Source organism: Tachyglossus aculeatus, chromosome 4 (genome assembly GCF_015852505.1).
Source record: "Tachyglossus aculeatus isolate mTacAcu1 chromosome 4, mTacAcu1.pri, whole genome shotgun sequence".
In the NCBI taxonomy this organism is placed as follows: Eukaryota; Metazoa; Chordata; class Mammalia; order Monotremata; family Tachyglossidae; genus Tachyglossus; species Tachyglossus aculeatus.
Window position 1 is genome coordinate 10,079,042 of NC_052069.1, and position 24,975 is coordinate 10,104,016.

Sequence of the window (24,975 nt, forward strand, 5' to 3'; positions counted from 1 at the left end):
AGAGATTTGAGGAGTGTCTCTCATGTGGGGAAGGAGAAGGTTTCAAGACGGGAGAGGAGCCAGAGCAAGTGAGTGAGTGAATGATTCGAGAGGAAGGAAGAGTTAGAAAGTTGGCTTGGGAGTTACAGGGCAGCATGTTTTGGTCTGTCAGTAAGAGTGAAGAATAGACCCTCGGTGAATGTATTCTCAGTTCCCTTCTATTCTCTCTGCTCTATTCTGTCTACACCCATTCCCTTGGAGAACTCATTTGCTCCCATAGCTTCACTTACCACCTCTCCACCTCCCCATTCCCCCCCCCCCCGCCCTACCTCCTTCCCCTCCCCACAGCACCTGTATATACATTTGTACAGATTTATTACTCTGTTGATTTTACTTGCACATATTTACTGTTCTATTTTGTTAACGATGTGCGTTCAGCTTTAATTCTATTTGTTCTGACGACTTGATACCTGTCCGCATGTTTTGCTTTGTTGTCTGTCTCCCCCTTCTAGACTGTGAGCCCGTTGTTGGGTAAGGACCGTCTCTATATGTTGCCGACTTGTACTTCCCAAGCGCTTAGTGCAGTGCTCTGCACTCAGTAAGTGCTCAATGAATACGATTGAATGAATGAATGAATATGGGGATGATTCCCAAATCTCCGTCTCCTACCTGATCACTCTCCTTCTCTGCAGTCTTGTATTTCCTGCCACCTGTGAGCCATCTCTACTTGCGTGTCCCACTGACACCTCGAGCTTAACATATGCAAAACAGAGCTCCTCACCTTCCCACCCAAACCCTGTCCTCCTGCTGACTTTCCCATCACTGCTGACAGCACCGCCATCCTTTCTGTCTCACAGCCTTCTCATTATCTTCAATTCATCTCTCTTGTATAATGCACCTAGTCGATCTGTCACCAAATCCCGTCAGTTCAACCTTTAGAGCATCATTAAAATCCACGCTTTGCTCTCCATCCAAAATGCCACCACTTTAATCCAAGCACTTGTTTTATCCTGTCTTGATTACCTGATTCAGCCTCCTTGCTGACTGCCCAGCCTCCTGCCTCTCCCTGCATTAGTCCATACCTCACTCTGCTATCCGGATCATTTTCCTACAAAATCATTCAGTTGATGTTTCCCCGCTCCTCAAGAACCTTCAGTGGTTGCCCATCCACCTCCACATCAGAGAAACTCCTTACCATTGGTTTTAAAGCACTCAATCACCTTGCCCCCTCCTAACTCGCCTCTCTAATTTCCTACTTCATCCTGGCCTGTCTGTTTACTGTGCTATTGTACTCTCCCAAGCGTTTAGCCTAGTGTTCTGCACACAGTAAGCTCTCAATAAATACGATTGATTGAATGAACGAAGGAATTTTAATTTCCACCTTCTCACTGTCCCTCATTCTCACCCATCTCGCTACTGACCTATCGCCCACATTAATTAATTAATTAATTCATTCAATCGTATTTATTGAGCGCTTACTGTGTGCAGAGCACTGGACTAAACGCTTGGGAAGTACAAGTCGGCAACATAAAAAGACGGTCCCAGCAATGGGCTCACGGTCTTTAATGGGGAGACAGACAAGAAAACAAAACATGTAGACAGGTGAAACATGTAGACCGGACATGTAGACAGGACACATCCTACCTCTGGCCTGGAACTCCCTCCTACTTAATACCCGACAGATCATCACCCTCCCCACTTTGGTAACCTTAATTAAAAGCACCTCTCCTCCAAGAGGACCTTCCTGATTAAGCCCTCATTCTCTCTTCTCTCACTCCTTTTTGTGTCACCCGTACACTGGGATCCGCACCCTTTCTTCACCCCTCCCTCAGCCCCACAGGATTTATGTATACATCCATCATTTATTTCTGTTCGTGTCTTTCTCCCCCTCTAGACTGCAAGCTCATTCATTCAATCGTATTTATTGAGCGCTTACTGTGTGCAGAGCAAAAGCTCGTTGTCGGCAACGACTGACCGACTGATTCGCCCCACTCCAGCTGTCTTGTCTCTTTGCCATTCTTCTCCTCCATTCCTGACTCCCAGTGGTCTTCCTGGCTTTGTCATCTCCGCTGGTCCTTCCCCGGCCTGTGACTTTCTTAATGAATCAACGACCTCCTCCTGTCTTATTGTGTGTTCACCTGATAGTCCTCTTCCCGCTGGATGGGCCCCTCTTGCCGCTTACAATTAAGGATTCCACAAAAATCATCAAGGATCAGGGAGGGATGCTTAAGTGATTGGTGGGGGCAGTTATGTGGGTAAAAATGTGGTAAGTGTGTATGTGTGTATGGCATAGTCTGATGGTAAGATCCCTGCCCTGAGAGTCGGCTGACGTGGGTCCTAATCCCCGCTCTGCCCATAGCTTGCTGTGTGGCCTTGGGCGAGTTACTGAACTGCTCTGTGCTTCGGTTTCCACAGTTGTAAAATGGGGATTTAAGACCCATTCTCCTTCTCGCTTAGACTGAGCAGGGACTGTATCCAACCTGATAAATGTGTACCTAGCCCAGTGCATAGAACGGTGGCTCAATCAGTCCTATTTATTGAGTGCTTACTGTGTGCAGAGCACTGTACTAAGCATTTGGGAGAGTATAGTATAAGAATATAGCAGAGTTGGTAGACAAATTCCCTCCTTACAATTCGTTCTCTTCCCAGCCCCGCAGCATTTATGTCCATATCTGTAATATATTTGTTTATATTAATGTCTGTCTCCCCCCTCTGGACTGTCGCCTTGTTGTGGGCAGGGAATGTACCCGTTTATTGTTATATTGTTGTCTTGCAAGCGCTTAGTATGGTGCTCTGCACACAGTAAGTGCTCAATAAATAGGATTGACTGACTGACAATGAGTTTAGAGTCTAGCGGTTGACACATATGTAAGTTCACTGTTGACAGGGAATGTGTCCTTTTATTGTTATAGTGTAATCAATCAATCAATCGTATTTATTGAGCGCTTACTGTGTGCAGAGCACTGTACTAAGCGCTTGGGAAGTACAAGTTGGCAACATATACAGACAGCCCCTACCCAACAGTGGGCTCACAGTCTAAAAGGGGGAGACAGAGAACAAAACCAAACATACTAACAAAATAAAATAAATAGAATAGATATGTCCAAGTAAAATAAATACATAAATAGAGTAATAAATATGTACAAACATATATACATATATACAGGTGCTGTGGGGAAGGGAAGCTCTTAGTACAGTGCTTTGCACGCAATAATCACTCAATAAATACGATGGAATGAATGAATGAACATGTAGTAGCACTTTAACAAATGCCTTAATAATGATGATAATCATACAATTACTTGAATTTATTCTGATTATTTGTAAATAATCTTTTATGAACACTCATTTTGGGCAGCGAGTGTATGTCCTGCTTCTTTTATGCTTTTCCCTGTGATTAGTAGAGTGCATTTCACCTAGAAGATGCTCAATACATGCCTTTTATCACTCCTACTAGGAGATGGTTTATGATAGAGTGAGGGCATAGTGACATTATAACTGTAGTATTTGTTTTGCCCTTATATGTCAGCTCATTGTACTCTCCCAAACACTTAATACAGTGCTTTGCATACAGTAAGCGCTCAATAAATACAGTTGAATAAATGTGCCAGGCACTGTACTAAGCGCTGGGATGCCTACAAGCAAATGGGGTTGGACGGAGTCCCTGACCCACGTGGGGCTCATGGTCTCAATCCCCTTTTACAGATGAGGTGACTGAGGCCCAGAGAAGTGAAGTGACTTCACTTCGCAGAGGGTCACAGAGCATCCAAGTGGCAGAGCCAGGATTAGAACCCGTGACCTTTTGACTCCCAGGCCATGCAGCTTCTCCAATCTGGCAATCGCTTAGAAATATTCCATTCCGAGGTGACGGACCATACCTACTCTCCCATCCAACGTGGTTAGTAGTGGATTCAGAGGGGCTGGGCAAGGAGTGCGGATGGTTCAATCCAGACCCTCACCACTACCTTAAAGATACAGGGCAAGCGCTCAGTACTGTGCTTTGCAAGCTGTAAGTGCTCAATAAATACTATTGAACGAATGAATGAAAGTTCATCTCCTGCTGGGGATAGGATGCACTTCTAGTCGTAACAATTGTGGTATTGTTAAGTACCTACTGTGTGGCGAGCACTGTGCTAAGTGATGGAGTAGGTTCAAGATCATCAGGTCGGATTATTTTCAGTAATGTGTCTCCCCCTCTAGACTCTAAGCTCATTCAGGGCAGGGAACATGTCTGTTACGTTGTTATAGTGCATTGTAGTCTCTCAAGCGTTTAGTGCAGTGCTCTGCACATAGTAAGCACTCAATAAATACGATCGAATGAATGAATGAATGTCCTGCTAGGGTTAGGATGCACTTTTAGTCATAACAATTGTGGTATTGTTAAGTGCCTACTGTGTGGCGAGCACTGTGCTAAGTGATGGAGTAGGTTCAAGATCATCAGGTCGGATTATTTTCATTAATATCTGTCTCCCCCTCTAGACTCTAAGCTCATTCAGGGCAGGGAATGTGTCTGTCACGTTGTTACAGTGTATTGTAGTCTCCCAAGCATTTAGTGCAGTGCTCTGCACATAGTAAGCACTCAATAAATACGATCGAATGAATGAATGATTGTCCTGCTAGGGTTAGGATGCACTTTTAGTCATAGCAATTGTGGTATCGTTAAGTGCCTACTGTGTGGCAAGCACTGTGCTAAGTGATGGAGTAGGTTCAAGATCATTAGGTTGGATTATTTTTATTAATATCTGTCTCCCCCTCTAGACTCTAAGCTCATTCAGGGCAGGGAACGTGTCTGTCACATTGTTACAGTGTATTGTAGTCTCCCAAGCTTTTAGTGCAGTGCTCGGCACATAGTAAGCACTCAGTAAATACGATCGAATGAATAAATGAATGTCCTGCTAGGGTTAGGATGCACTTTTAGTCATAACAATTGTGATATTGTTAAGTGCCTACCGTGTGGCGAGCACTGTGCTAAGTGATGGAGTAGGTTCAAGATCATTAGGTTGGATTATTTTTATTAATATCTGTCTCCCCCTCTAGACTCTAAGCTCATTCAGGACAGGGAATGTGTCTGCTACGTTGTTATAGTGTATTGTAGTCTCCTAAGCGTTTAGTGCAGTGCTCTGCACATAGTAAGCACTCAATAAATACGATCGAATGAATGAATGAATGTCCTGCTAGGGTTAGGATGCCCTTTTAGTCGTAACAATTGTGGTATCGTTAAGTGCCTACTGTGTGGCGAGCACTGTGCTAAGTGATGGAGTAGGTTCAGGATCATCAGGTCAGATTATTTTCATTAATATCTGTCTCCCCTTCTAGACTCTAAGCTCATTCAGGGCAGGGAACGTGTCTGTTGCATTGTTATATTGTAGTCTCCCGAGCGTTTAGTACAGTGCTCTGCACACAGTAAGCGCTCAATCAATATGAATGAATGAATGAACGAATGATTGGACCTAGTCTTCATAACCTTTGAACCCAAACATTACTCACCTGAAAAACCAAGGCCAGCAAAAGCTCACTATCATATTTTCGCCGGAAGAGCGTGAAACGGATTGTCAGTGTGATACTCCCACACATAAATACAATCCTGCCATGCTCAGGATTAGTTTCGAACTAGTGGACAGCGATAGATGTCTTATTTTGAAACAAATTTATTTTTCCAGCAGACCAACTTTTTGTCTTTGAGACTGATGGATCTGCGCAAGCCAGTTTTTCTAATTGATGCTTCGTTTCGCACCAACTTTAGAAACCCCCTCATTGAAATGTGACACACTTCTTTCGGTTTCTGGGAATTTTCATTCATTCATTCATTCAATCGTATTTATTGAGTGCTTAGCGTGTGCAGAGCACTGTACTAAGCACTTGGACAACATATAGAGACTGTCCCTACCCAACAACGGGCTCCCAGTCTAGAAGGGGGAGACAGACAACAAAACAAATCATGTAGACAGGTGTCAGAATTGTCAAAACAAATAGAATTAAAGCTATGTGCACATCATTAACAAAATAAATAGAATAGTAAATTGTACAAGTAAAATAGAGTAATAAATCTGTACAAATATATACAAGTGTTGTTGGGAGGGGAAGGAGGTAGGGCCGGGGGGATGGGGAGGAGGAGGCAAAAAAGGGGGCTCAGTCTGGGAAGACCTCCTGGAGGAGGTGAGCTGTCATTTGTCTATAAACAATATCTATAAACATTAGAGAAGCAGCATGGCTCAGTGGAAAGAGCCCGGGCTTTGGAGTCAGAGGTCATGGGTTCAAATCCCAGCTCCGCCATTTGTCAGCTGTGTGACTTTGGACAAGTCACTTCACTTCTCTGGGCCTCAGTTACCTCATCCGTAAAATGGCGATTAAGACTGGGAGCCCCCCATGGGACAGCCTGATCACCTTGTAACCTCCTCAGTGCTTAGAACGGTGCTTTGCACATAGTAAGCGCTTAATAAATGCCATTATTATTATTATTATTATTATTATTATTATTATTATCTGTCATGAGAAGCAGCATGGCCTAGTGGAAGGAACACAGGCTTGGGAGCCATAGGACCTGGTTTCTAACTCCGGCCACTTGTCTGCTGTGTGACCTTGGTCGAGTCACTTAACTTCGCTCTGCCTCAGTTTCCTCATCCGTAAACTGAGGACGACGATTGTGAGCCCCATGTGAGTCAGGGACTGGGTCCAACTTGACCATCTTGTTCCTACCCAAGTTCTTAATACAGTGCCTGGCACATAGTAGGCACTTAAGAAATCCTTATCATTATTTTTTTTTAGTCTGAATCATAAAGACAACCGTTTCGCATATACTCTCTCCTTGTTTATAGTTTGTAGATTTTCAACAATTTTCTGTGGTGTATGTAAATGAATTTAAATTGTTTTTGTGTAAATTGTCGATCCAAAATGAGGAATAGTTTCAGTGAATCAATTTTCAGTTTTTAAAGTATACAAAAGATTTAATCTCGTTCCTTGCTGATATATTGTTAAATTTTCAATAGAGCGAGAAAGCCCAAGGGGATTTCAACCATGAATCAGGGTGCCATAAATGAATAACTTTTCCTTAGGCTTTTAAAAATAGCTTTTCTTTTAGGCAGTACCGTTTTCAACAATCGTATTCATCTTCTAGATGATTTAATAGAAAATGGTACTCACGGGAGACAAATTTTTGGTTACATGAAGTAATTTCTAGACTGTGAGCCCGCTGTTGGGTAGGGACCGTCTCTATACGTTGCCAACTTGTACTTCCCAAGCGCTTAGTCCAGTGTTCTGCACACAGTAAGCGCTCAATAAATATGATTAAATGAATAATAATAATAATAATAATAATAATAATAATAATGGCATTTATTGAGCACTTACTAGGTGCAAAGCACTGTTCTAAGTGCTGGGGAGGTTACAAGGTGATCATGTTGTCCCACAGGGGGCTCACAGTCTTAATCCCCATTTTACAGATGAGGTAACTGAGGCACAGAGAAGTTAAGTGACTCGCCCAAAGTCGCACAGCTGACAAGTGGCGGAGCTGGGATTTGAACCCCTGACCTCTGACTCCAAAGCCCAGGCTCTTTCCACTGAGCCACGCTGCTTCCCCTAATGAATGAAAATCTATGTCATGGTCTGGGTGCATTTCAAAACGAAATGGATCTACTCCAAATCCGCATAAATAATTGATCTTCAGCGTTTTCTTCCTGCCGCTACCAAACCTGAAGTTTTCCAAAGCCTCATCATCATCAATCGTATTTATTGAGTGCTTACTATGTGCAGAGCACTGTACTAAGTGCTTGGGAAGTACAAATAGGCACAATTTGATCACAGCCCGATCAAAGCCTGATCACAACATGCCACCTGGACTTCTCTGTATAAGTTTCCTGGTGGGATTTCCTGATCCTTATTTTCACTCACAGCCAGCCGTTCTCTGCGTGAACCGTTATGCAGGACTTCGAGAGTACAGGTTTTCAATCACATCGGGGCATTTGTGAGTTCAAAATCTCTCCGGGATTTGGCAATCACACTGAGCGTAACATATTGTCAGTGCACTCCAAACATATCACGCCTCTCCCCTCTCCTGAAACGTAACTGTCACGATAAGAGATCTAAGCAATTTTACGCGGTTTAATTGCCGGTGAGACGGAGAACCTTAAATTAGTAGCAAATTCCTTGTTCCAGGTATCCAGTCAGAGGGATCCCCAGGCGGCCAGTGTAAGGCTTCTCATTAACAACACCAACACGCCTCGGGCGTCCAATCTCTCCGATCTCGTCCTGCTGGATAATATCACCGGCCTCGTGGTTCAAGGATCTACAGGAAATCGGACTTCGGACGGATTGCAAGTGTTCAGGAAAATGTTTCTCCCAGGTAATTGCTGGAGGTGGTTAAATAAGATGATTAAAATAGTGACGAGGATAAAGACTTAAGAGAGGAAGGTCAGGGATAAATCGTTGCTGAGACAACCTGCCTCAGTCCATATAGATTTAAAATTATACTGACAGAAGGATTTATCTTGCCCCTCCACCTTATCCAGTTGGACTGTAGCAGCAGATTTCTCCAACGTTTATCAACCGATGTTATTTATTTTTAGACTGTGAGCCCACTGTTGGGTAGGGACCGTCTCTATATGTTGCCAACTTGTACTTCCCAAGCGCTTAGTACAGTGCTCTGCACACAGTAAGCGCTTAATAAATATGATGGAATGAATGAATGAATAAATACGATTGAATGAATGAATGAATGAATGAATGAATGAATGAATGAAGCAAATCGGTTTGGATACAGTCCCTGTCCCTCGTGGAGCTCCCAGACTCGATCCCCATTTTACATATGAGGTAACCAAGGCCCAGAGAATAATAATAATGATGGTATTTGTTAAGCGCTTACTATGTGCAAAACACTGTTCTAAGCGCTGGGGAGGTTACAAGGTGATCAGGTTGTCCCATGGGGGGCTCACAGTTTTAATCCCCATTTTACAGATGAGGTCACCGAGGCACAGAGAGGTGAAGTGACTTGCCCAAAGTCACACAGCTGACAGTTGGTGGAGCTGGGATTTGAACCCATGACCTCTGACTCCAAAGCCCGGGCTCTTTCCACTGAGCCACGCTGCTTCCCAAGGTCACCCGGCAGCCAAGTGACGGACTCATTCATTCATTTATTCATTCATTCATTCATTCATATTTATTAAGCGCTTACTGTGTGCAGAGCACTGTACTAATCACTTGGGAAGTCCAGGTTGGCAACATATAAAGACGATCCCTACCCAACAGCGGGCTCACAGTCTAGAAGGGGGAGACAGACAATAAATCAAAACATATTAACAAAATAAAATAAGTAGAATAAGTCTCGGAATTAGAACCCACGACCTTCTGTGTAACGAGCAGGCAGGGGAGCTGTACCCTGAACTTAATTAACAATTGAGCTGGGTAAAAGGCAGACATAAAAATAAATTACAGATAGGAGGAAGCCATAGTGGTTCAATTATTAGGTGTGGCACATGATAATAAATTCACCTGTAGACTGTAAACTCATTCATTTATTCATTCATTCAGTCATACTTATTGAGCGCTTACTGTTTGCAGAGCACTGTATTAAGGGCTTGGGAAGTACAAGTTGGCAACACATAGAGATGGTCCCTACCCAACCGTGGGCTCACAGTCTAGAAGGGGGAGACAGACAACAAAACAAAACATATTCACACAAAAAATAAATAGAACAAATATGTACAAATAAAATAAATAAATAAATTGAGTAATAAATCCGTACAAACATACATACATATATACAGGTGCTGTGGGGAGGGGAAGGAGGTAAGGCGGGGGGATGGAGAAGGAGAGGAGCCACTTGTCAGCTGTGTGACTTTGGGCAAGCCTGTGCTCTGTGTGCTCTGCACACAGTAAGTGCTCAATGAATACGATTGATTGATTAACTTCTCTGTGCCTCAGTGACCTCATCTGTCAAATGGGGATTAAAACTGTGAGCCCCCACTGGGACAGCCTGATCACCTTGTAACCTCCCCAGTGCTTAGAACAGTGCTTGGCACATAGTCAGCGCTTAATAAAAGTGTCATTATTATTATTATTAGAAGGGGGGAGACGGTCTGGGGCGGGGGGAAGCATGTCTACCAACTCTGTTAGACTGGACTCTCCCAAGCACTTGGTACAGTGCAGTGCACAAGGTAAGTGCTCCAGAAATAAAATCGATTGATTCATTGATAACATCCAAGACCCACTTACAGCCCAAAGGATTGCAGTGTAGTGTGGGTCCTGCCCAGACTGAGTCCCCTTTTTCCTCTCCTCCTCCCCATCCTCCCCCACCCTACCTCCTTCCCCTCCCCACAGCCCCTGTATATATGTTTGTACAGATTTATTACTCCATTTATTTTACTTGTACATATTTACTATTCTATTTATTTTGTGAATGATGTGCCTCTAGCTTTATTTTCATTTATTCCAGTGATGTGACACCCGTCCATAGGTCTTGTTTTGTTGTCTGTCTCCCCCTTCTAGACTGTGAGCCCGCTGTTGGGTAAGGACCGTCTCTAGATGTTGCCGACTTGTACTTCCCAAGCGCTTAGTACAGTGCTCTGCACACAGTAAGTGCTCAATAAATACGATTGCATGAATGAATGAATGAATGAATGAATGGGTCCTGGGCCATAGTGCTATGGGCCAGCAGGTCCCGCACAAGGGAGCTGCCTCAGTAGCTACAGGGTTTTTTTTTCTCTGTTCGTTAATAATAATAATAACAATAATAACAATTCATGGATAATCATCACCATCATTATTATATAATGCTATATAATTATTATAATTATAGTATTATAATTATTATATTATTGTATATAATATATTCTATATTACATAATTATTATAATTATTATATTATTATAATTCATTGATTGATTCATTCATTCAGTCGTATTTATTGAGCACTTACTGTGTGCAGAGCACTGTACTAAGCGCTTGGGAAGTACAAGTCGGCAACCTATAGAGACAGTCCCTACCCAAAAACGGGCTCACAGTCTAGAAGGGGGAGACAGACAACAAAACAAAACATGTAGATGGGGGTCAAAACCGTCAGAACAAATAGAATTGAAGCTCTGTGCACATCACTAGCAAAATAAATAGAATAGTAAATATGTGCAAGTAAAATAGAGGAATAAATCTGTACAAATATATATATATATACATATACAAGTGCTGTGGGGAGAGGAAGGGGGTAGGGTGGGGGGGATGGGATGTTCGTTAATAATAATAATAATAATCATAATCATTCATTCAATCTTATTAATTGAGTGCTTACTGTGTGTGGAGCACTGTACTAAGCGCTTCGGAAGTACAAGTCGGCAACCTATAGAAACGGTCCTTACCCAACAACGGGCTCACAGTCTAGAAGGGGGAGACAGACAACAAAACAAAACACGTAGACAGGTGTCAAAATAGTCAGAACAAATAGAATTGAAGCTCTATGCACACCATTAACAAAATAAATAGAATGTAAATATGTACAAGTAAAATAAATAGAGTAATAAATCTGTACAAATATATATACAGGTGCTGTGGGGAGGGGAAGGAGGTAGGGCAGGGGGATGGGGAGTTCGTTAATAATAATAATAATAATCATTCATTCAGTCATATTTATTGAGCGCTTATTGTGTGCAGAGCACTGTACTTAGCGCTTGGGAAGTACAAGTCGGCAACATATAGAGACGGTCCCTACCCAACAACGGGCTCACAGTCTAGAATGATAATTATGGTATTTAAGTGCTTATTATGTGCCAGGCACTGTGCTAAGCACTGGGGTAGATAAAAAGCAAATCGGGTTCATTCACTCATTCATTCAATCATATTTATTGAGCACTTACTGTATGCAGAGCACTGTAAGCGCTGGGGAGATTACACTACAACAATGAACAGATACATTCCCTGCCCCAAACGAGCGAACAGTCTAGATGGGGGGAAATGTCTTGCATTTATCGATCACTTAATACAGTGTCCTGCACACAGTAAGCGCTCAATAAATATGATTGAATGAATTATTATTATTATTATTAACAAACTCCCCATCCCCCCCCACCCTACCTCCTTCCCCTCCCCACAGCACTTGTATATATATATCTGTACAGATTTATTACTCTATTTTACTTGTACGTATTTACTATTCCATTTATTTTGTTAGTGATGTGCATAGAGCTTCAATTCTGTTTGTTCTGAGCACTGTACCCAGCACTCGGAGGAGTACAATGCAACAATAAACAGACACATTCCCTGCCCACAACGAGTTTATAGCCTAAAGGGGGTATTTTTTAAATCAATCAATCAATCAATCAATCAATCACATTTATTGAGCGCTTACTATGTGCAGAGCACTGCACTAAGCGCTTGGGAAGTACAAATTGGCAACATATAGAGACAGTCCCTACCCAACATTGGGCTCACAGTCTAAAAATGGTACTTGTTAAGCGCTTACTATGTGCCCGGCACTAAGTGCTGGAATAGACGTAAGCTAATCAGGTGGGGACACAGTCCGTGTCTCACGTGGGGCTCACAGTCTTAATCCCCATTTTATAGATGAGGTAACTGAAGCCCAGAGAGGCCAAACCACTTGTCCAAGGTCACCCAGCAGGCTAGACTGTTGGGTAGGGACTGTCTCTATATGTTGCCAACTTGTACTTCCCAAGCGCTTAGTACAGTGCTCTGCACACAGTAAGCGCTCAATAAATACGATTGATTGATAACTTCTCTGTGCCTCATTTTCCTCATCGGTAAAATTGGGATTAAATGTCCCTCCCTCCTATTTAGACTTTGAGCCCCATATGGGACTGGGCCGGTGTCTGACTTCATTATCTTGTGTGGCTCCATGGAAAGAGCCTGGGCTTGGGATCCAGAGGTCATGGGTTTTCACCCCGGCTCCACCACTTATCAGCTGTGTGACTTTGGACAAGTCACTTCACTTCTCTGGGCCTCAGTGACCTCATCTGGAAAATGGGGATCAAGACTGGGAGCCCCACGTGGGGCAGCCGGATCACCTTGTATCCCCCCAGCGCTTAGAACAGTGCTTCGCACGTAGTAAGCGCTTAACAAATGCCTCTCTAGAGGAGATCTCCTGCTTCCTCTCAAAATCCATCCTTTCCACCTGCTCATCCAACCCCATTCCTTCACACTGCTGTGTGACCCTGGGCAAAGTCACTTCACTTCTCTGGGCCTCAGTTCCCTCATCTGTAAAATGGGGATTGAGACTGTGAGCCCCACATGGGACAGGGACTGTGTCCAAACCGTGTTTATTGTTCATTCATTCATTCAATCATATTTATTGAGCGCTTCCTGTGTGCAGAGCCCTGTACTAAGTGCTTGGAAAGTACAATTCGGCAACAGATAGAGACAATCCCTACCAAACAATGGGCTCGCCGCGTGGCTCAGGGGAAAGAGCCCGGGCTTTGGAGTCAGAGGTCATGGGTTCAAATCCTGGCTCCTCCGCTTGTCAAGCCATGTGACTTTGGGCAAGTCACTTAACTTCTCTGTGCCTCAATTCCCTCATCTGTAAAATGGGGATTAAGACTGTGAGCCCCATGTAAGACAAACGGATCACCTTGTATCCCCCCAGCGCTTAGAACAGTGCTTCACACATAGTAAGCACTTAACAAATGCCATCGTCATTATTATTATTATTATTATTATTATTATTATTATTATTATTATTATTATTATTAACCCCCGTGCTTGGCACTTAGTTATCGCTTAAGAAATACCGTAATTGTTATTGCTGAGGGCTTACTATGAGCCAGGCACTGTACTAAGCGCTGATGGACAGTGATTCTTGAAAACCGTGAAGCTCGATTCATTCTGCTCCAAATCACTATGAGTATCTGTTAGCTTTTAAAAACACTCTGGTCTCTATTTAACAGTGAATTTCTTTTTGAACAGTGGGAGATTATTATGCTGTTAACTATATCGCCTTCATTAATGCAAAAGAAGTGAAGAGCAACGGAATCCTGACTCTCCCTGCCCAGCTCACCTTTAACAGTTCGTCTCTGGTATATATATATTTTTTTCATTTTATTTCAGCCTCCTAATTACTAACTATGTGTAATTGATTTGCAAAGTCGGTTTGCCCATTTGAAGAAGAATCATCAGAAAGGAGTGTTAATTGTCTCGTGGGGCCGATAAAAGCAGGTGTAGAGTAGAGCCCTGCACTCCTTTAGAAAGAGCCAGAAGGAGCCTGTAATTCAGTTTTTCTGGGCACAACGCCCTGCTGATATTTGCTCGTGTTGTTTACTATTTATTATTTCATCACTCCGGATAATAATTGTGGTCTTTGTTAAGCGCTTACTATGTGCGAGGTACTTGGGCACTGTACTATGCGCTGGGGTGGATACCAGCAAATCGGTTTGGACACGGTCCCTGTCCCATGTGGGGCTCACAGTCTCAATCCCCGTTTTACAGATGAGGGAACTGAGGCCCAGAGAAGTGAAGTGACTTTGCCCAAGGTCACACAGCAGATAAGTGGCGGAGGCAGGATTAGAACACATGACCTTGTGACTCCGAGGCCCGTGCTCTATCCACTATGCCATGCTGCGTCTGCTGAGTGCTTGGGAGAGTACAGTACAACAGAATTAGCATTCATTCATTCATTCAGTTGTATTTATTGAGCGCTTACTGTGTGCAGAGCACTGTATTAAGCGCTTGGGAAGTACAAGTTGGCAACGTATAGAGACGGTCCCTACCCAACAACGGGCTAAATGCTCCTTTAAATCATCAAAGTTTTTATTATTATCATGGAGAACTCATTCGCTCCCATGGCTTGAACGACCTCCTCTATGCGGTTGTTACCCAAATCTACATCTCCAGCCCTGATCACTCTGCCTCCCTCCAGGCTCGCATCTCCTCCTGCCTTCAGCACATCTCTACTGTCATTCGTTCATTCATTCAATTGTATTTATTGAGCGCTTACTGTGTGCAGAGCACTGTACTAAGCACTTGGGAAGTACTAGTTGGCAACATATAGAGACGGTCCCTACCCAACAATGGGCCCACAGTCAGCAGCGTGGCTCAGTGGAAAGAGCCCGGGCTTTGGAGTCAGAGGCCAGGGGTTCAAATCCCGGCTCCGCCAGTTGTCAGCTGTTTGACTTTGGGCAAGTCACTTCACTTCTCTGGGCCTCAGTTCCCTCAGCTGTAAAATGGGGGTTAAAACTGTGAGCCCCCCGTGGGACAACTTGAGCACCTTGTAACCTCCCCAGCGCCTAGAACGGTACTTTGCACATAGTAAACGCTTAATAAATGCCATTATTATTATTATTATTATTATTATTATTATTATTATGAGGGGGAGACAGACAACAAAACAAAACATGGGGACAGGTGTCAAGTCACCAGAATAAATAAAAATAAGGCTAGATACACATCATTAACAAATAAATAGAATAGTAAATATGTACAAGTAAATAGAGTAATAAATCTGTACAAACAAATATACAGGTGCTGTGGGGAGGGGAAGGAGGTAGGGCGGGGGGGATGGGAAGGAGGAGAGGAAAAAGGGGGCTCAGTCTGGGAAGGCCTCCTAGCAGACACAGTCCCTGCCCATACAGAGCTTACAGTCTAGAGGGGGAGACAAATGATGACGGAGGGTATTCCAGCCCAGAGGCAGGATGTGGGCGAGAGGTCGGCAGCGAGATAGGTAAGATGTTGGCATCTTGTACTTCCCAAGTGCTTAGTACAGTGCTCTGCACACAGTAAGCGCTCAGGAAATACGATTGAATGAATGAATAAATACGATTGAAGGAATGAATGAAAGATGGAGGTACAGAGAATAGGTGGGTGCTGCTTAGTGGTTAGAACCCGGGCGTGGGAGTCAGAAGGTCATGGGTTCTGATGGGTTCCTCAAAAATTTCCAGTGGCTACCAATCAATCTGCGCATCAGGCAGAAACTCCTCACCCTGGGCTTCCAGGCTGTCCATCCCCTCGCCCCCTCCTCCCTCCCCTCCCTTCTCTCCTTCTCCAGCCCAGCCCGCACCCTCCGCTCTTCTGCCGCTGATATCCTCACCATGCCTCGTTCTCGCCTGTCCTGCCATCGACCCCCAGCCCACGTTATCCCCCGGGCCTGGAATGCCCTCCCTCTGCCCATCCGCCAAGCCAGCTCTCTTCCTCCCTTCAAGGCCCTACTGAGAGCTCACCTCCTCCAGGAGGCCTTCCCAGACTGAGCCCCCTCCTTCCACTCCCCCTCCGCACCTTCTCCATCCCCCCCGCCTTACCTCCTTCCCTTCCCCACAGCACCTGTATATATGTTTGTACATATTTATTACTCTAATTAGTTATTTATTTTACTTGTACATATCTTTTCTATTTATTTTATTTTGTTAATATGTTTTGTTTTGTTCTCTGTCTCCCCCTTCTAGACTGTGAGCCCGCTGTTGGGTAGGGACTGTCCCTATATGTTGCCAACTTGTACTTCCCAAGCACTTAGTACAGTGCTCTGCACACAGTAAGCGCTCAATAAATACGATTGATTGATTGATCCCTGCTCTGTCACCTGTCTGCTGTGTGACACTGGGCAAAGTCACTTCATTTCTCTGGGCTTCATCACTAAAATGGGGATTGAGACTGTGAGCCTCACATGGGACAGGGACCGTGTCCAACCCGATTTGCTTGTTTCCACCCCAGCGCTTAGTACAGTGCCTGGCACAGAGTACACACTTAACAAATGCCATTATTATTGTTATCATCCCTGCTCCACCTCTTTTCTGCTGCGTTACCTTGGTCAAGTCCACATTACGCCATCTGTAAAATGGGGACTGAGACGGTGAGCCCCACATGGGGGACGGTAATCCCGTGGTGGGCAGGGATTGTCTCTCTTTATTGCTGAATTGTACTTTCCAAGTACTTAGTATAGCGCTCTGCACATAGTAAGCGCTCAATAAATACGATTGAATGAATGAATGACAGGGACTGTGTCCAACTCAATTTGCTTGTATCCACCCCAGCACTTTGTACAATGACTAGCACATAGTAAGCGCTTAACACATACCACTATTATTATTATTATTATTATTAGAGGAGTGAAGTGTGCCACAGTCTCCCCCTTCTAGACTGTGAGCCCACTATTGGGTAGGGACCGTCTCTATATGTTGCCAACTTGTACTTCCCAAGCGCTTAGTACAGTGCTCTGCACACAGTAAGCGCTCAATAAATACAATTGAATGAATGAATGAATGTTGGCTGCGTTATAATTGGAGAGTAGTAAAGTGAAGGGCAAGGTGATGGAGTACTTTAAAGTGTCGGAGGCACGATTTGAACCCAGGTCCTTCTGACCCTGAGGCCTGTGCTCTTTCCATTAGGCCATACTGCTTCTGGGGGTTTACAGATTTGCTCCTTGTGGCTCCGGTCCCTCAGAATCTCTGGCCCTTCAAAGTCCTGCCGGCACGGGGAAGGCCGGCCCGTCGCCCTCCTTACCCCTCGGGAGAGGAGCGTGATTTTCCCATCCACTCCGCCAGCGCAGAGGAACGCCAAAGCTGGCCTCTTCCCAGTTGTTGCCCACTTGTACTTCCCAAGCGCTTAGTACAGTGCTCTGCACACAGTAAGCGCTCAATACGATCGAATGAATTGAATGAATGAATGATAGATCGGGGCGACCTGGACTCCGCTGACAGACAATTTGGGTATTTGTTAATCACTTCATTCGTTCATTCAATCGTATTTATTGAGCGCTTACAATGTGCAGAGCAATGTACTAAGCACTTTCATTCATTCATTCAATTGTATTTATTGAGCGCTTACCGTGTGCAGAGCACTGTACTAAGCACTTGGGAAGTACAAGTTGGCAACATATAGAGATGGTCCCTACCCAACAGCGGGCTCACAGTCTGGTTGCGGGGTGGGGGTGCGGGGGAGCTGTACTTCCCCAGCTGTACTTGGGAAGTACAAGTACAGAGAAGCAGCGTGGCTCAGTGGAAAGAGCCCGGGCTTTGGAGTCAGAGTTCATGGGTTCAAATCCCGCCTCTGCCGATTTTATTTTTTTGGATGGTATTTATTAAGCGCTTACTATGGTGCAAAGCACTACTCTAAGCACTGGGGAGGTTACAAGGTGATCAGGTTGTCCCATGGGGGGCTCACAGTCTTAATCCCCATTTTACAGATGAGGTAACTGAGGCACAGAGAAGTGAAGTGACTTGCCCAAAGTCACACAGCTGACAGTTGGCGGAGCCCGGATTTGAACCCATGACCTCTGACTCCAAAGCCTGTGCTCTTTCCACTAAGCCACGCTGCTTCTCCAAAATCAGCTGTGTGATTTTGGACAAGTCACTTAACTTCTCTGTGCCTCAGTTCCCTAATCTGTGAAATGGGGATTAAGACTGTGAGCCCCACATGGGACAACCTGATCACCTTGTAACCTCCCCAGCACTTAGAACAGTGCTTTGCACATAGTAAGCGCTTAATAAATGCCATTATTATTATTACTATTATTACAAGTCGGCAACATACGGAGATGGTCCCTACCCAACAACGGACTTACGGTCTAGAAGGGGGAGACGGACAACAAAACAAAACAAGTAGATAGGCATCCTGGCCTAGCGGCTAGAGCCCGGGCCTGGCTGTCAGAAGGACCTGGGTTCTAATTCTGTGGCCTGGTGGCTTCAGCCCAGGCCTGAACATCATCCATTCATTCATTCAATCGTATTTATTGAGCGCTTACTGTGTGCAGAGCACTGTACTAAGCGCTTGGGAAGTACAAGTTGGCAACATCAGAAGGTCCTGAGTTCTCATCCCGGCTCCACCACGTGTCTGCTGTGGGACCTTGGGCGAGTCACCTCACTTCTCTGTGTCAGGCACTGTACTAAGCGCTGGGGTTGATACAAGCTGATCATGTTGGGCACAGTGCCTATCCCACAGGGGGCTCACAGTTTGAGTCCTCATTTTATAGATGAGGTACCCAAGTCACCGAGAAGTTAAGGGATTTGCCCAAGGTCACACAGCGGACAGTTGGCGGAGCTAGGATTAGAATCCAGGACCTCTGACTCCTAGGCCCGTTGTCTGTCCATTAGGGCAAGGGGACAAAGAAGAACCGGTGACAAGATGCTCCCCGTTCTCCAGGACTTCACTGAGAAGCAGCGTGGCTCAATGGAAAGAGCGCAGGCTTTGGAGTCAGAGGTCATGGGTTCAAATCCTGGCTCCACCAACTGTCAGCTGTGTGACTTTGGGCAAGTCACTTCTCTGGGCCTCAGTTACCTCATCTGTAAAATGGGGATTAAGACTGTGAACTCCCCATGGGGCAACCTGATCACCTTGTAACCTCCCCAGTGCTTTGCACATAGTAAGTGCTTAATAAATGCCCTCATTATTATTATTATTATTAGTAAAGTGCTCATCTGCCCAGATCTGCCTACATTGTATCTTCTAGACTGTGAGCCCACTGTTGGGTAGGGACCATCTCTATATGTTCCCAGCTTGTACTTCCCAAGCACTTAGTACAGTGCTCTGCACGCAGTAAGTGCTCAATAAATACGATTGAATGGATGAATGAATCTAGCACAGTGCTTGGCACATAGTAAGTGCTCAACTATCGCGGCCATCATTATTCATTTTTTTTCATCAAATTATTTTGGGTCACTCCTGTTTAGTACCTTGAGAATAAAAGGCTATTTTGGGATTCCTCCAAAGCAAAGACATTATATTTCAAATCCTTTGTTAGCATACTAATGTTCACAAACCTTTCTCATTTCTTCCTTTTCTAGAACAAAACGGTATTGAAGGCCTTCTTCAGCATAACGGGACAAGACAAGACAAAGGTATCACTCACCGTTTGAAGTGTTTTCATCATCATCATCATCATAATAATAATAATTGTGGTATTTGTTAAACTCTTACTTGGTGCCAGGCACCGCACTAAGTGCTAGGGTGGATAGGAGCAAATTGAGTTGGACACAGCCCCCGTCCCACGTGGGGCTCACAGTCTCAATCCCCATTTTGCAGATGAGGTAACTGAGGCACAGAGAAGAAAAGTGACGTGCCCAAGGTCACACAACTTTGGCGGAGCCGGGGTTACACAGCAGTCCTGCGTCCCTCTGACTTGCTCCCTTTATTCATCCCCCGCTTCCAGCCCCACAGCACTTACGTGCATATCTGTCATTTCTTTATTTCTATTAGTGTCTGTCTCCCCCACTAGACTGTAAGTTTGTTGTGGATAGGGAATATGTCCGTTTATTGTATTGTACTCTCCCAAGGACGTAGTACAACGCTCTGCACACAGCAAGTGCTCAATAAATCAACTGACTATTCATTTCTCTGGGCCTCAGTTTCCTCATTATAATAATGCTAATAATAATTGTGGTATTTGTTAAGTACTTACTGTGTGCCTAGCACTGTACTAAGCACTGGAGTAAATATAAGATAATGAGGTTAGACACAGCCCCTGTCCCACATGGGGCTCATGGTCTAAGTGGGAGAGAGAATAGGTATTAATTTCCCGTTTTGTGGATGAGGGAACTGAGGCACAGTGAAGGAAAGTGACTTGCCCTGATCACACAGCAGGTATCATATCATATCAATCGTATTTATTGAGCGCTTACTGTGTGCAGAGCACTGTACTAAGCGCTTGGGAAGTCCAGGTTGGCAACATATAGAGACAGTCCCTACCCAACAGTGGGCTCACAGTCTAAAAGCAGGTAGGTGGTGGAGCCAGAATTAGAACCCAGGTCCTCTGACCCTTAGGCTTGTCTCTCCACTATTCCATACTGCTTCTCAAAATGGGGATCCCAGACCTGTTCTCTCTCCTATTTTGGCCGTGAGCCCCATTTGGGAGAGAGATTGAGTCTGACCTGTTATTTTTTATATGCCTCAGTCAGTCAATCAATCAATCAGTCGTATTTATTGAGCGCTTACTGTGTGCAGAGCACTGTACTAAGCGCTTGGGAAGTACAAGTTGGCAACACAACATATACAGACAGTCCCCACCCAACAGTGGGCTCACAGTCTAAAGGGGGGAGACAGAGAACAAAACCAAACATACTAACAAAATAAAATAAATAGAATAGATATGTACAAGCAAAATAAATAAATAAATAAATAAATAGAGTAATAAATATGTACAAACATATATACAGATATAGAGGTGCTGTGGGGAAGGGAAGGAGGTAAGATGGGGGGATGGAGAGGGGGACGAGGGGGAGAGGAAGGAAGGGGCTGCCTCAGTGCTTAGTACAGTGCTCGGCACATAACAAGCGCTTAACAAATCCCCAAATCAGTAACTGACATCTACTTAGGGTCACCCCAGAGTAATTCTACTGAAAGGTATCCACTTTCATTGATTGCTTTTATTCTAATCCAGCACGTTGGCAATTAGCTGTCTGGAGGAACTGTTGAGCACAGCTGGACGAGTTTACTTTTCATTTCTGGATTCATCACCAGTCAAGATTTAGACTCAGGATGGGGTTGGAATTCCAGGGTCTGCCCAGGCTGATCGATCAGCTCTGTGATGGCCAAGTTGTGGCTGGAATTTTCTCCTGATCCGGGACCAACATCCAACAGGGTTTAAGCCCCACATTTCAGTGGTGACTCAGTGCATTCCCATGCCCATAATAATAATAATAATAATAATAATAATAATAATGGCATTTGTTAAGTGCTTACTATGTGCGAAGCACTGTTCTAAGCTCTGGGGTAGATACAAGGCTATCAGGTTGTCCCACGTGGGGCCCACAGTCTCAATCCCCATTTTACAGATGAGGTAACTGAAGCTCAGAGAAGTTAAGTGACTTGCCCAAGGTCACACAGCAGATATGTGGCGGAACCGGGATTAGAACCCATGACCTCTGACTCCCAAGCCCAGAATGAATACCTGGGTCTGAGTGACAGACACCCAGGCCTGGTCAAGCCTATGTGAAAATCTCGGTGGAAGATTGTGAAGCTGACCTGTTCCTCCAACTGAGAAAGGAATCCTCTGGGTTTAAATGAGTAATGTATTAACTGAGGGAGTGAAACTTGGTTTGGCTATTCCTTCATAATAGGTCATTTATTTAATCTCTCCTGCTCTAAAGGCATTTTTATGGTATTTGTTAAGTGCTTCCTATTTACCAGGGGCTCTGCTAAGCACTGAGATGATTCAGTTGGACACAGTCTCTGTCCCACATAGGGCTTACAGTCTTAATCTCCATTTTACAGATGAGAGGACTGAACTCCTTGTCTTCCCTCCCAAACCCTGCCCTCGCCCTGACTTTCCCATCTCTGCTGACGGCACTACCATCCTTCCCGTCTCACAAGCCCACAACCTTGGTGTCATCCTCGACTCCACTCTCTCGTTCACCCCTCACATCCAAGCCATCACCAAAACCTGCCGGTCACAGCTGCGCAACATTGCCAAGATCCGCCCTTTCCTTTCCATCCATACCACTACCCTGCTCGTTCAAGCTCTCATCCTCTCCCGTCTGGACTACTGCATCAGCCTTCTCTCTGATCTCCCATCCTCGTGTCTCTCCCCACTTCAATCCATACTTCATGCTGCTGCCCAGATTGTCTTTGTCCAGAAACGCTCTGGGCATGTTACTTCCCTCCTCAAAAATCTCCAGTGGCTACCAATCAATCTGCGCATCAGGCAGAAACTCCTCACCCTGGGCTTCAAGGCTGTCCATCCCCTCGCCCCCTCCTACCTCACCTCCCTTCTCTCCTTCTCCAGCCCAGCCCGCACCCTCCTCTCCTCTGCTGCTAATCTCCTCACCGGGCCTCGTTCTCGCCTGTCGGGCCATCGACCCCTGGCCCACGTCCTCCCCCGGGCCCGGAATCCCCTCCCTCTGCCCATCCGCCAAGCTAGCTCTCTTCCTCCCTTCAACGCCCTACTGAGAGCCCACCTACTCCAGGAGGCCTTCCCAGACTGAGCCCTTTCCTTCCTCTCCCCCTCGTCCCCCTTTCCATCCCCCCATCTTACCTCCTTCCCTTCCCCACAGTACCTGTATATATGTATATATGTTTGTACATATTTATTACTCTATTTATTTATTTATTTTATTTGTACATATCTGTTCTATTTATTTTATCTTGTTAGTATGTTGGTTTTGTTCTCTGTCTCCCCCTTTTAGACTGTGAGCCCACTGTTGGGTAGGGACTGTCTCTATATGTTGCCAACTTGTACTTCCCAAGCGCTTAGTACAGTGCTCTGCACACAGTAAGCGCTCAATAAATACGATTGATTGATTGATTGAGGTACAGGGAGATCACGTAGCAAACAAGTGGGAGAGCCGGGATTAGAACCCAGGTCCTCTGACTCCCAGTTCATTCATTCATTCAATCGTATTTATTGAGCGCTTACTGTGTGCAGAGCACTGTACTAAGCGCTTGGGAAGTTCAAGTTGGCAACATATAGAGCCAGTCCCTACCCAACAGCAGGCTCACAGTCTGTGCTCTTTCCACTAGGCCACACTGCTTTCACGGCACAGATCTCCCGTTTTCTTTAGTGTTGTGAGCTCTTTTTTTTGACACTAATAAAACTGCCAAGACCTGTAACTTTTTTCTTTTACAAGTACTTTACTTGTGAAGGAGTGTAGTAGCCCTTATTATTATATGATTGTAATTATAATGTAATATAATAATAATATTTGAGTGTCTGGGTAGTTACAGGTTAATCAGATTAGACACTGTCCCTTTCCCCCACAGGGCTCACATTCTACGGGGGAGGGAGAACGGGTATTTAATCCCTTTTTTTAGAGAAGATGGATCTGAGGGACAGAGAAGTTGTCACATAGCCAGGGTCACACAGCAGGGTCATGGAAGAGTGCGATAAGAACTCAGGTCCTTTCATACCACTTTATTGACTCATTCATTTGTACTTACTGAACACTTTCTGTATGCAGAGCACTGTACTAAGCGCTTGGGAAAGTACCCTACAACAATAATCAGTGACATTCCCTGCCCACAACGAGCTCACAGTCTAGAAGCGGGGAGACAAGGTTCACCATTTAATGTGAACCCTATGAGGGACAAGGACTGAGTAGGATGTGATGATTTTATAATTTCTCCAGTGCTTAGCCTGTCCTATAGTACAGAAAAGTACTTAATAAATACCAGAAATAAATGAATCTAAAGTGAAGGAGGGTGGACCCCGTAGCCTGGTGGGAAGAACAACGGATTGAGGCTCGGTCAGTCAGTTCAGTGATAATTATGGAGCACATACTGTATGGGGAGCACTGTACTAAGCGCTCAGGAAAGTACCCTACAACAATAATCAGTGACATTCCCTGCCCACAACGAACTGACAGTCTAGAGGCGGGAGACAAGGTTCACCATTTAACGTGAACCCTATGAGGGACAAGGACTGAGTAGGATGTGATGATTTTATAATTTCTCCAGTGCTTAGCCTGTCCTATAGTACAGAAAAGCACTTAATAAATACCAGAAATAAATGAATCTAAAGTGAAGGAGGGTGGACCCCGTAGCCTGGTGGGAAGAACAACGGATTGAGGCTCGGTCAGTCAGTTCATTGATAATTATGGAGCACATACTGTATGGGGAGCACTGTACTAAGCGCTCAGGAAAGTACCCTACAACAATAATCAGTGACATTCCCTGCCCACAACGAACTGACAGTCTAGAGGCGGGAGACAAGGTTCACCATTTAACGTGAACCCTATGAGGGACAAGGACTGAGTAGGATGTGATGATTTTATAATTTCTCCAGTGCTTAGCCTGTCCTATAGTACAGAAAAGCATTTAATAAATACCAGAAATAAATGAATCTAAAGTGAAGGAGGGTGGACCCCATAGCCTGGTGGGAAGAATAATGGATTGAGGCTCGGTCAGTCAGTTCAGTGATAATTATGGAGCACATACTGTATGGGGAACACTGTACTAAGCGCTCAGGAAAGTACCCTACAACAATAATCAGTGACATTCCCTGCCCAACGAACTCACAGTCTAGAGGCGGGAGACAAGGTTCACCACTTAATGTGAACCCTATGAGGGACAAGGACTGAGTAGGATGTGGTGATTTTATAATTTCTCCAGTGCTTAGCCTGTCCTATAGTATAGAAAAGCACTTAATAAATA

At 44.7% G+C, this 24,975-nt stretch overlaps 1 protein-coding gene across 1 annotated transcript in view; it reads left to right on the forward strand.

Annotated features, from left to right (window-relative positions):
• EVC2 (EvC ciliary complex subunit 2) overlaps positions 1 to 24,975 on the forward strand; it is a 217,041-nt gene that overhangs the window by 39,138 nt on the left and 152,928 nt on the right. Inside the window, exons 5-7 of the mRNA XM_038744853.1 lie at positions 8,131 to 8,317; positions 13,876 to 13,985; positions 19,677 to 19,730. Of these exons, the coding sequence (XP_038600781.1) occupies positions 8,131 to 8,317; positions 13,876 to 13,985; positions 19,677 to 19,730 (351 nt within the window). The remainder of the gene's footprint in view (positions 1 to 8,130; positions 8,318 to 13,875; positions 13,986 to 19,676; positions 19,731 to 24,975) is intronic.